The 13,166-nt window shown below is 42.1% G+C and overlaps 1 protein-coding gene and 1 non-coding gene across 2 annotated transcripts; both read right to left on the reverse strand.

Annotated features, from left to right (window-relative positions):
- Window positions 1-283: 283 nt before the first annotated feature.
- pprc1 (PPARG related coactivator 1) lies at window positions 284-12,048 on the reverse strand. The gene is made up of 14 exons (XM_076160957.1): window positions 11,915-12,048; window positions 9,374-9,469; window positions 9,089-9,238; window positions 8,147-8,227; window positions 6,029-8,060; window positions 5,854-5,907; window positions 4,943-5,003; window positions 4,685-4,752; window positions 2,871-3,552; window positions 2,563-2,763; window positions 2,345-2,414; window positions 2,122-2,243; window positions 1,544-1,695; window positions 284-636 (listed from the first exon to the last, which is right to left on the reverse strand). The coding sequence occupies exons 1-14, from the start codon at window positions 11,993-11,995 to the stop codon at window positions 536-538; spliced, it is 3,951 nt and encodes a 1,316-aa protein (XP_076017072.1). The 5' UTR covers window positions 11,996-12,048; the 3' UTR covers window positions 284-535.
- Window positions 1,882-2,022, reverse strand: LOC143008983 (small nucleolar RNA SNORA50). Its single transcript, XR_012964642.1, has one exon. It is a non-coding gene; the product is annotated as a small nucleolar RNA SNORA50 (small nucleolar RNA).
- Window positions 12,049-13,166: the final 1,118 nt, after the last annotated feature.

The following is a 13,166-nucleotide window of genomic DNA, read 5'->3' on the forward strand; positions in this document are numbered from 1 at the left end:
CAAAGGGCCCATGTATTGTCTGCAACATTAAATAACGGTAAAATCACCTTTTTTTGGTCAATGCTTAAGTCCTTTCCTATTGTGCTGTATCAATTTCTTTGGTATCCCATATTGCCATTCAAATACAGGTGTTAATCTGTAAACACTGGTTATGTTGAAAAAACAATTTCACTAATGCATAATCAATGTGTTCTCATACTCCTGAACTAGTTGGTCAAGGAAAGTTTGTGGCAGGATTGACCAAACTTCCTCAATATGGCAATCATGAAGCATGCCAAATCTGAATAAAAAACAAAATACATTTTTATTATTTATTTTAGTTTGTAGTACATTTCCAATGCAACGTTTCCATCTCATTTTTTTTAAAACTTTTTTTTAATCCATTTTCATAACAAATTTCCACTTCAATAGAAGGTGTTAACTTGCAGAAACAAAACAAAACAAATGCAACAAATGAATGTAAAGACAGCGTTGCAGGAGGAGCCAAGTGATGGCTCTGAGGTAAGCGTCAGTCATCTCAGCAGCAGGCCTCCTGTTACCTCTTCTGATTCTGCTGGGCCTGTTTCAGTAAAGTGTCAAAGTCGAGTCCATGAAACTTGCCTTTTGCTGGCGAAGGTTCATACCCTCTATTAGAATCTGAAAAAAAGACAAAGTTAGCATCACAGCTGTACACGCCATCGGGCCAATATTTTTTTCAAAAGACCGATATAAAAGAAACAATTTCAAAGCTCGAGTCTCCCTAAAACAAGATTAGTGTAATCTTCAATAATGAATAACACTATATTTTTCAATTTAGTGTACAACAAAGTAGCTTGATTCCCCGCCCTCTAGTCAAATCTGATAATCCATCGGGGTAGTTGCAGAACAATTGGCCATTTTATCAATCTAATTTCCAATCATCGATTATTGTTATTTCTTTTCCAAAGAAATTCAGCTGGCTTGTGCAATGTTAACTTAAGTCTAATTACATTCATTCTATTGATACATAAGTCACAGAGAAAAATTATTTATTCCAATTTTTTCTATTTATAAAGTTGTCATGCAAAGCATTTCTGGCCATGTTTCCATTGACCTGCATTTTTCACAACTTGTAGTAGCAAGTTTGAAAGGGTTAGAGAAACTCAAATTTATTCCCAAAAACTATTTAAAGTTCACTTGAGGTGGATTTTGGCAAGTTGCTTTAAAAAAATACACAAAACTTCAATAGAAAAAGATTGTGTCTTAGTGGTTATGTAGGTGAACTATTGGGGCAATGGCAAATATAGTTACTTAGAACATATTAACCTATAAATTTCCTGAAAGATAAATTGTGCAAAGCCCACTCCATGTGTACTTCTAATCTTTACATTGCAGGCAGAGAAAAGCAAGTTTGCAAACGTTTTGCACAAGCTTCAGGAGAACAGTGCAATAGAGTGAACTATAACCAATATCAAAACCTTTGACACATTTAAAATATTCTGGATGGACAGACAGGACTACATTTATGAGGTGAAGTAAGATGATTGTGCGCTTCAGTGTACAGTCTATTAAAAACCATGCCTACCAAGGTCAGCATAGCTGGTCTGGCAGAATTGTCTCCTTCCACCAAAACAGAGATCAAATGGCAGCTCATCAGGCTTGCGCAGTTTGCTTCCATTCTCAATGGCTGTGAAAGCATCTTTGATGTTGTAGTAAGTCACAAACCCGTAGTTGTCCCTGCAACAGAGTCAACTGTATAAGACTGTGCACTTGTATTATAAGCATGCATACCAATTTTCTGAACACAAATGAATTCCACCAAATTATTATTCAACACTGGAGGAGTCTCAGTGAAAGGGCACAGCCTGTCAATATCTTGAAACAAATCCGAGCAAATGCAAAAGCTTTTTTCTCAAGGTATTGAGCTGTGAATTGCTCTTAAAAGAGCGACCTGGTGGCATTTGCCAGGAGGCTCCAGTTATGAACAAGCCTGGTTTTGCTTTAGCACTGTAGCTTGGCCTAGGAGGTCACAGATAAGACCAACAAGGTTCAAAGACAGTGCAGAATCTTTATTTAAGGTTACACAACTATTCTAAAAGGCAAGATAATCAATACAGCCTACATTGCAAGACAAAACTGTATCCATAGAGACAGTTTATTTACCCATGATCTCTAAAGTGCAGTGTGCAGTCCTCAATCTCGCCAAATAAAGTGAAGCGGTCTTTCAGTTCCGTCTGGGTCATTGATCCACGGATTCGACCAACATAAACAACCCTGCGCTCCTCCTGAGACAAAAAAGTAGTCACATGATCAGCACTGGAAAGATTGTTTGTAATTACACAGGTCAGACACTAAACTGTTCAAAGCTCAAGCTAAATTAACTCACAATTGCTTTCTCCCTGCGTCTTTCATCTTCAGCATTTCTCTTGGCACAATAACCAGACCTATATGTGGGGCTGGGGACAACAAATAAAATTTTTTAAATGTCCAAGTATTCAAAAGTAGCAGTGAAACTGTGCAAAAGACTGAATGTGCACTAAAGAGACAAAGCTGGGCAATCCTTGTAATGGCTAATGCTTAGATGAGCAAAATGCATGTGTGTACCTGCACAGCCTTCTCCTTTTGGTCAGATGTACTGGTCTCTGTGGTGAACGAGACCGTGATCTGGAGTGACTCCAAGAGCTGGAACAAGAGGAATAAGAGTATCTTCTCTTCCTGGGAGGGGAGCGGGACACTGATGTGGAGGAACGCGATGAGGAATAAGAGGACTGACTCGTACTGCTTCCAGAGCGACTTGGACAATACCTATGAGAAAAAAGTAAGAGATTAAGTGATAATCCACCCTCAGCAATGTTTATTGGAAACAGATATATGAAGTAATAATTCCAACGTTTCTGGAAAGCAGGGCTAACCTTTTCTTAGATGGCGACCGTGATCTCGAGGAATGGGAGTCCGACTCCGACTCTGAACTGCTGGATGTATTGCTGGGGGAATGGCGGGATTCCCTCTGCCTTCGTCGACCTCTACCCCTCTCTTTGGGGCTAGACCTAGGGTTGGGAGTGTGAGATGTCGCCTGTCGCCGATAGGACCTCCCAAAATCTTCTTGCTTTGGACTTCTTTCTTTAACGGTAATGTCAGTCTCATTTCGAGTGGGGGAGGCATCAGGAGTCTCCAGCACAGAGCTTACCTCAGCCTTTGATTGGGTAAATTCTTGTGTATTCATATCCACATAATTTGTGGTAGTCTTTACAGAAAGCGCAGAGACAACTGGGGGCGACTGAGTGGGTTGCTTAATGGGTTTGATACTGATAGAAGATTGTTGCTTGACATTCCACCTCTTGCCTGGTTCACCAGCAGTAGGCTTGTTAGGCAGGCAATAGTCATGGTCCATGCATGATGGGTCAAGGATTGCAGTGGCAGCAGCAAAAGTAGGTTTGCTTTGGAGCCTGGCTGAATGAAGATGCTGAGCTTCAATCTGGATAACCATTGATGACTTTGCCTTTGAGGCCTCAGTGGGCCTCCTCTTCCCCACCAGAGCCACTGGGGCCAGGGGTTTCCATATTTGGTGTGGAGGGGTAGCTGGAGGAGTCAGAGCTGAGGCAGAAGGAAAAATATTTAAGTACACCTCAACACATTTGTCTGTTGAACAACCCAAGCCAATTTTCTTGCAAGGCACAATACATGTGATCTTGATTTAAGGCTAATAACTAACACAGGAGAGAGGAGTAGTCCTGCAGACAAGGACTTAAAGCACTGATGTTTCCACAACTGCTACTGTGACGAGAAAACAGTGAATGTTTTGCAGGTGTGCCATAGGCAAGCTGGAGTAGTCAATGGATCTACTACACTCAATACACAGCTTTCACATAGTTGATCTACAGGCTAAAGTAAGAAGTGTAGTTAATCTAATGGCTATTTGCAATGCCATTGCTGCTCTAAGTGATACTTTGGAATTTTACACAAATATCTGTATTTGTGGCATCTTACCCGTGTACTAGATCCTCCAAGTATCACCTGTCCCTTCTATAATTTTGCAACTGCCACTGGCACATACATCTGCAGGTGAAGAAGTTCCCCTTTCCAAGTGAATCATCCTGATAAATGGAACCATTTAGCAAGCCAGGATCTACAAAGACTGCCAATAATTTGGGTTGTCGCCCAATGATGTTTAGGGGACCGTTCCACTTCCCCACCGGCAGTGTTTTCACAACAGTGAAGGAGTTTATGGATGAATTGGAGGATCTATCATCTGGTAAGATCTATCATCTGGTAAGATGCAGCAAACAGGTATATGCGAAAAATTCCAAAGAATCACTTCAAAGTCTAATATAGACAGATCACTTCAATTTGCCTTTCCTATTAAATAAAAGTACAGGTCAAGTTATCAACTCCTGACTTGCATTACGTACTTGCATACCCACCTCCATAAAAAACCTTAGTTAGATACAATGCTTTCTTTTAACAAATGGGTGGACTTCTTTGGGCTTGTGTTTATGTACCTGGTGTGTGTTGTGGGTGACTGACGCTAGATGTAAACTGTTCTTATTGACAGAAATTCCACTTAAAGCACGACTTAAACTTCCTGAGGGTATGAACGAGTTCTATTTTTAAGTATTTGGATTTCACTTGCATCTCCTTTGGGAATAAACTAAATCCTATAATTAAACTATTGCAATAACTTTGCTTGAAAAGCTTTGTAAATACATTTTAAACTTTACAAACTTACCAGCAGTATTTGACAGGTCATTGGCTTTCACATGCACCATGATTGTTTTCTCTGGAACAAACTCAACACTGAAAGGCAAGCACAAGGGTCTGTTGGTGGACTGTATTCATTAATAGTGTCACTTACACGCCAGCATGCCTGGTATGCAAGTAGAAAGCAGTGAACAAGCAGACATGCAAAAATCCGTAAGAGAAAGGCCAATTAAGGTGGGATACAGTGCAGGGTTTGCGGTAGGACTAGGACACACACACAACTCACCTAGAGTTTTCTACAGTGGCTGCTCTACAAGAGCCCTCCGGCACATGTTGCTCCTCTATGGCTAAAGAGAGGGAAGAGGAGGGTATCAGCACGGGGAACAGAAGGAAGTAGCAGAAGAAAACCAAAACTGAAGGAATTTTGTGGATAAAAGTTTCTGCTACAGCACACACATAGGCTAACCATCATAAATACCATCAATCATAGGTGGTACATCTATTTCAGATACATGCTGAAGCCAATTTCAAACATGGGGAGAAAAAAAGCACAAATGTCTCCATTCACCACTGTTGTCCTCACAGATGTTGCTGCTGTTAAGTCCCTGTTATTCTATTGAAGACTTTATGGACTGGTGATTTGTCCAAATACTCTGGGAACATGATGGTGTCATAAAAAGCCCAATGTCATGAGGAATAACAGTGAGGAACCACTTTTTATGGTTGGGGCCCATAAATGCCCCGACAAAAACAGCAGGGAAAGGATTAAGTGGATTTGTGGACAAGGCAGAATTGCAGCAACAGGGCAGGCGACACAAAGCATTTTGTCTGCCGTAAAAAGCACCAATCACTAAGTGGGGGGCCACTTCACCCAAAAAAAATAAACCAGCTAGCAACTTTGCGTCATCACACCTGTTAGTTAGAAAAATCTTTGAAATTATATAATACAGATTATACAATTTAATAATACTTTGATAACACTGAGGATAAGATAAGATGCCTGTTCATGTAAACAGCGTATTGATGAACTGTACTATTATTTGTTGTTTTGTCGACTCTGAATCTAATGCGATTGTAAATTGGTAAACACAAGCATGTAAATGTCTAAATGAGATGAAAAGCATTATGGCATTAATCATAGTCTGGACAAACAATCATTATTAAATGCATATCAACATAGTGACTGATATTGCTCACCTTGGGTTTCTTCAAACTGTTCGAGCAGGCTGGTCAAATCAGCAGCTTCAATACCTAAAAATTATATCAGCATTAATAACAGGGTTTTAAAACTCACTGCAATAGAATGTATTGTATTCTGCAAGACACCTCTATTACACAAAATAAAGACAATAATCAACAGTTCACTACTCACCCATCTCATTTGTAGACGATTTGCTCAATTCCTTGCTCTTTGATGTAGTGGAGGTTCCTTTAGCACCAAGCATAACAGGGTCTTCTTTTAGATGAGGCGAAGAACAAGACTGGGTATCCAAAGGTGTCAGTTTGGAGGATTTACCACTACTAGATATTCCAGGATAAATCACTGGGGAAGGAGCAATGGCTTTAGTCATCTTCTGTGCAATAGTTGTGGTCTTTGCGGGGGCATTTGAAACCCTCTGTGCAGACGCATTAGGAGTGGTGCGTTGGATTTCATCTACAGTAGTTTTAGGGCAGACTGTGCTGAGCTCTACAGGCTGAAGGCGGGTGCCATGAACCACTGCACACTGTTTTCCTAAAAGTGCATTGGTAGGCTTTGAATCTTCAATTGGCATAACCTGAGTGGCTGGTTGAGAGGAGAGAGACCCAGAATTCTGAGATGCAAATGGAATCGAGGCGATATGAGTATCTGTGGGCAAAACTTCCAATGGCGCAGCAGCAGGATTCAGACGCTTGGACTCAGATTTTGGAGTCGAAATCATTTGCGGAGCACATGCTTCCTTAATTTTCGGAATTCGGGTAGCAGAGGAAACCTTGGTGGAGGAAGCAACCATATAGGTTGGAGGTACCAAGAGAGCCTCAGGGGTGGGTGGTGCACAAGGACCCCTTGGCTGCCATGCTGTTTTCACCTCATCCTCTTCCTTCTTTGCCGTTGGTAGGTGGGTACGTCGAGGGTCCTTCGGGCTGGGGTCAGGCAAGCAGGGAATGGGGGGAAGCTCTTTAGGAAGCTCTGGAAGGCTTGGCCACTTGGTGCTGTGGTCCTCTTGTTTTTCAGACGGTGCAAGCTTCTTCTGTTGCCGGAGTCGCCAGTACTCCTTCAGACTGAGGGATTTAGGCTTAGGCTCTGGGACTGTAGGGGCCACAGGCGAGAGGACTTCACATGGGGGATGAATTAGCGAGACTGGGACAGGGGCAGCTGCTCGGCTATCTGTAGCCTCAGTGGCTGGTTGAGCGACAGGAGAAATCCCAGAGTTAGCTGCTGGTAAGAATTCCAGCTTGTCAAGTACAGTGACTGACTGTTTATGCATTTCATTAAGCCGTTTTGAATTTACTGTTGTAGGTGTACAGCCTGGCTCATGCCTCTCAGCATTCCGTATAAACATGTCCTGTTTAGAGGACACTGATGCAGCTTCCTTCACACTCACTTCAAGTGACAGCGTTGTAGTAGTGATGTTTTCTGCGTGTTTTTCAGCATGGACTGAATTAATTTTCCTATTTATTGAAGTGGAAAAAGTTGCAGCTGAGGCATCGGGAACCATTGGTACTATAGTTTTCTTTGTTTTGTGGATCTTTGGCGGTTTCCTGGACATTTCCTCTACATTCTTCCTCGTGTAGCTGCTCCGAAGAACCCTTCCTTCCACAGGTTCAACTTGACACACTTCATTGCATCTCTTTTTCTTTTTCCTTCGAGAAGGGGTCATGTCTTTCATCTCTTCCTTGGGTTTCTTAATGGCCATCTCATTGACATCACAACACAGGGCCAATTTCACAGGGTCTGCAACCTTTACTGGAGCCTCACTGACTTCAACAACTATACTATCTGAACTGTCAGAGGTCACATTTTTGATCTCATCTGGAACTTGTGTGTTTTCCGAGCAGTGCTCTTGCACTGGTAGAGAGACAGGGGGTTCCATGCCTGGAATGGCCAGGATAGGTTCTCCATTTTCCCCCTGGTCGACAATTTCAAGTAAGATGCCCCCTTCGGGCAAAATCTGTTCCCCCTCATCATTCTCCACACAAATGGCCATACAGTAAGGATGCATATGCCTGACCAAGTCCCCCAAGCAGACCGAAAGACCATCTTCACCCTCTTGCTCAAGAGTGAAAGGAGGAAGTGCAAGACCCCGCCAGTCGATGAGCTCATTATCAAGAGAAGAATGTTGCCTCCCAGAGGCCAGAGTAAGTAAGCCATCTTCTTCCTCTCCATCACTCCTCTGAAGAGAGTGTGTGTCTATCCTGGGAAGGCTCTGGGTGGAGACAATGAAACAAACGAGTCAAACTTTGAAACCATCTACAATATTCGTTCACATCACAAAGGTGCAGAAGCAGTTACCTTCCCAGCAGTTAAGGATCTTGTCAGACAGGCAGAGTCTTTTTCCGGCAGGGAAAGGGACAGACACTGCAATCTCCTGAGCTAGAGTGGAAAATGAGCGAATGCAAGATGGCATAAATACTCAACCACAATGGGCATATCATTTAGAAGAAGTTATTTAGTCCTGGTTTGGTCTACCATCTTTAAAGTTACGTTCCAAAAGCTCTTATTTCTGTAAAGGCGTCAATTAGCAACAACTCAAACAGATGTAAAATTACTCCCATTATCTAGAATTGACCTCGTTGACCACCTTCAGTCTAGACCCATTACATCGCTGCAACCTGTGCCAAAGGTTCTTAGTTTCACTGTGTAAACATGTGAAATTAAAAAGGTGGTGGCCTAGTCAGAATTTACAGCCAGGTTGTGGCTCCTATGTGGACGCTTATTATGCTTTTAAGAGTTGCAATAATTATCACAGAATATTTAACATTTTTATTGCCATTTACAGAGCTTAAAATTGTTGCTCTTTTACTCTGTCCCCTTTTCCTTGCATCTTTTGTGGGGAGGACTAATGGCCAATATACTGTATACTTTCTGCGTCTACCTGAGGGCGAGGGTCCACTTGGGCCTGTATGATGTAAATATCTGGTGGCATTCATGTCCGCACACAAGGCAATCAAGCCTGTCCGCACAGACTACTTGTCTGCCAAGTGTAGTATATGCAAATGTGACTGGGATGTCGTTAATCTGTCAGAGTTGCAGTGTATGTACAACCTTTTTGAAGAAAAGTCAGGTAAGACACAAGGAAGCAACAAAAGTGAGGGAAATGTGGAAACCAGTTCAAAGTTTGGGAACCCCACATGTGTGTGTGTGTGGCTCTCCTCCCAGAAACAAAAGGCCAGAAGGGGGTTGTAGAGAAGGAAAGGTGTATATTAGTCATGCATGTGACAGCTGGCTACTAACCGGAGACTGTTCCCTGCCCTTTTGACCCGCCAGCAAATCTGAGTCAGGCAGTGTGTCGAATGGGGACAGGTTCTCATCATCCACATTATCAAGGATCTCCGTTAACGCCGTCAGCAATGTTGCCTCACTCTCATCATATACTCCTTTAGCCTAAACAAACATGAATACTATGTATTAGGCAAGTGGATACCAGTAATGTGTAGAAACAACTGTAAAACACTTGTGCATTACATCTCACTTCATTTGCTTTAATCCTTCATTTCAAGTATTGTATATCAGTCTTGCCTCTATTGTTGGCGTGTCCTCAAAGATAGACAGGATGGAGGGGTCCAAGTAGCTTTGAAGGGCCTCCAGAGTTCCTCCAGAGTTCAAGGCATCAGCCTATAGAGGGATGACACCACTTTAGATTTTCAAAAAGCAAGGGGGCAAACAAATTATTGAATAAAATATTAACCAATCGAGACATTGCCATCTGATAATGTTCATTCACAAGTGCCTATTTGTGCACATTACATAAAAGAAGAAAGGTAGTCTGCACACTGAGTTTCAGGTAGAGAATTTGCCTGATTAAGACCCTGGTGAGGGTTAACTTTGATTACATAAATCCTTCAGGATAAGAACCTCCGTGTGCAGACATACTACATTCCTCCTATGCTGCTCTCTATCCTGTCAGTCCATAACACTGTCTAAAACTTATCCCCGAAGATGTTGGCCCTCACTTATTTCAAACATACAGTAGTTTGAGTTTTAGAATTCCACCGTGCAACTTAAGGAAGTCTTGCATTCAAATGAATACAAATTATCAGAAGATAAACCAGTTTCAACAATTCCAGTGTTAAATTCACCACCAACACAAAAGACAAAAACCCTCAGGTTTGGACATTTCCATCTCAATGTGCTCATCTTTGATGGTGTATGACCTGTTGAAACTGGCCTCACTGCAACACCCACCCGACCCCCCTACCTGCAGTGTTAGTGTTTTATCCCCCTGCCACGCCAGCCTGCCCACCCTGTAACTCCTGTTTTTTGTCTTTGCTGGTGTCTGTACCACATCAGTTGAATTGACCTGTTTGAGTTTTTGATTTTAAGTGTCTGGCTCTTTGTATGCACTGAGAGGCAACTTTAAGTATCTTGAGGCGCACTCAAATAAAAACATACTGTTGACATTAATTGAATTAAAATTGCAACGTGAAAATGTACAATTATAAAATCCCAAAAGATAGATGGGTGCTTTGTGCATGTTCTTGGTTTATTGGATAAAAAGGCGATTGGGGGTGGCTTCTCTGCTCTATTAAGTCCATCAACTTTGAATAGGATGAAGTAATAAAAGTCTACAAAAAATTCGGCAAGTATAGACCATAATGATCTGATGGAATGTCAGAGGTAACAAAATAAATTCCAGGATGTGGACTATGGCACAGTGAGACGCTCTTTCTTTAAGAGCTGTCAGTACAGCAGTAGTATGTCCAATGTGTGTCCAGGAAATGTCCATAGATTGTTAAGCTTTTATCCAACACTTGTGACATTTTCAATCAATTTAAGGATTTGATTAAGAACAACTAACAATAAGATTTTTTATTTGGATTTACTTTCTATAACCAGAGAGACTTTATGCATTTTCAGTTTACAGTCACATGATGTTTGTCATGTCAATACTGACAATAGAATATATTTGAGAATAGTCACACTTCGTTTCGGAAACATAGTGAGAGTCCAATGGCTCACACATAGTTTGACTCCAGGCCTACCATGCAGAAACCCACGTGTGTCTCACTGCGCGCGCACACACACACACGGGCCCAGACCCTTCCTACACTATCCAGGGTTAGAGCCCACGTGTTGAACTACAACAACTAACTATGGGGTCTTTTTCTAACACTCATAAAAGTGATGTCATTTTAAATTCAAACCATAAAATTGAATTACGCTGTAAAATGGTAGGAATGAACGCAATACATGCGATTTACCGAAGGCGAGTGTTGTTGCCGGCTGCGTGTGTTTCCTTTCATGCATTGACCAGGACATGCACATCTTCAAGAATCAAACATTGTTGGAATCAAACACTTTAGACCTGGCCTTGTCAGTACATCAATGGCGTTGTCGTTGTAGCCGTGCGGATGACGAGCTCTTTCAAATACAAGAGCTTCGCCATCTTTGTGGTCAGCATTACAAACATACTGTAACATGCATGCAACGTGTTTGCCTTGAGGCCACTCTAGTGTAAACGTGAACACGACATCGTTACACCATGTTAACACAAGCCAACTGGTGCGTTTGTTAAGATCGCGGTAAACGTACTGCAGTCCAGGAAAGCTCATACTGCTAGCAAGGCTACGACACCACGTGTGTGGGTCAGTTGGTGAGCAGCACGAACTTTCACACGTGGGCACCACAATGGAGCTTTGATATGAACTACAGGACATCACTACAATACTGTTAAACATGTCAGACCATCGACTAACTTGAAACATAACTGTCACTTAAGTTATTGAGTTGATAAACGGTTAATCAGCTTCCGGGCGGGCAGACTAGCCGGCCGGTCAGGCGACAACAAAGCTCTACGTCTTCACAAAAGGTGCACGTTTGAAATAAATGCTTCATTATGGTTTTGCTTCAACACCAGATATAGATGTAAATGTGTCAAAACAAGATACTGTTGGTGATACAAGTTGTACGACCAACACCGCGACCACATCCACGTGTCACTTTTCCACGCATGGTGGACAGTTTGTACACACAACCAGGTCTGCGCTGATGGAAAACATTAAACAACACGCAGTAGTGGAATCATACACCAGGAAATAACGTAAACTGTTTGCCATTTACCTCGTCTAGTGTATCAATACGAAAGAAATCCAAATTGCACTCTGTTAAAATCTCTTCGCCAACTCCCCACCGCGCCGCCATCTTGCTAGTGTACTCAAGCTCAGTCTGTCTGGTGTGCGCGTGAATCTCACAGCGGAGGAACAAGCAAGCCGGCTGGGAGACACGTGGTCTGGGAGTCACGTGGTCTGAGGGCCACATGGTCTCACATTCCCGGCAAAATGACGTAGTGACGCTCTAGAGCAGGGGCGAAGCGGCCATATTTGTTTTCTTTTGTAGTTTTTGGATTTGCTGACTTATTTGTCGTTCAAATGAAGGCAGCAATGCACACCAGGTACATTTTATACAATTTATACTTTGTGATGGTCAAATAAGACTTTCTAAAACCTTTGAAAATGTATTGAAAATTGGTTGAGCGCTCAGATCTTCCATGCATATGGAAGATGTATGCTGGTCACATTAGTGTTGTGCATAAATGATGGAGATGCACATTTCTACATGTTTGGGATCATTACCACCACCAAGGAGGGGATGTTTTAAATTTGGCTTATTTGTTTGTGTTGTTTGAAATGAACAGATTTTTATTCCACATGATCCATTAAACCTTGGTGGTGAGACGGATCCAGGATTATTTTCAATACCTTTAACATTGTGAAATAGTCAATTTAAAAAAAATGATTCCTTCTATCTGTTTATTTTTTCTAACAGTGGCACTAATTGTCCCTCGTAATATAGTGAAGAGGATTTCCCCGTCCCCAAAAAACACACATCCAGACCCCAGGTGATCTGGTGCTAAGCAAAACTCATCTGAGAACTCAATAATTAGGGTCAACGATAAAGTTTGCAACCAGCTGTCTTATGATGATCTGATATATGACTTTGGAAGCAAACCAGGAAGATTGGCAACAATATTAACATTATGTAGCTATACATATATATGAAACAAAGCTAATACAAATCCAAATGTTCACTGTAGGTATATGAGCAGTCTGTCAGTGAGAGAGAGAGAGAGAGAGAGAGAGAGAGAGAGAGAGAGAGAGAGAGAGAGCAACACCACAGTTTCTCAAAGCACTGTGGTGCTTTGAGAACTGCTACCTACTGCTGATCTGTTGCTACCTACTGCTGATCTGTTGTTACAACGAATACGGTGCCCTCTCTCTCTCTCTCTCTCACACACACACACACACACACACACACACACACACACACACACACTCACTCACTCACTCACTCACTCACTCACTCTCTCTCTCCC

This window comes from Genypterus blacodes, unplaced genomic scaffold (assembly GCF_046128005.1).
Source record: "Genypterus blacodes isolate CSIRO-AG114 ecotype Tasmania unplaced genomic scaffold, CSIRO-AGI_Gbla_v1 ptg000108l_1, whole genome shotgun sequence".
NCBI lineage: Eukaryota > Metazoa > Chordata > Actinopteri > Ophidiiformes > Ophidiidae > Genypterus > Genypterus blacodes.

Excerpts from the sequence above, each read along its gene's own strand:
- pprc1 (XM_076160957.1), bottom strand. The coding sequence starts at position 11,995 with ATGGCGGCGCGGTGGGGAGTTGGCGAAGAGATTTTAACAGAGTGCAAT. Across the intron at positions 9,239-9,373 it reads AGGACACGCCAACAATAGAG|GCTAAAGGAGTATATGATGA; the intron begins GCAAGACTGATA and ends ATGTTTGTTTAG. Across the intron at positions 637-1,543 it reads GACCAGCTATGCTGACCTTG|ATTCTAATAGAGGGTATGAA; the intron begins GTAGGCATGGTT and ends TCTTTTTTTCAG.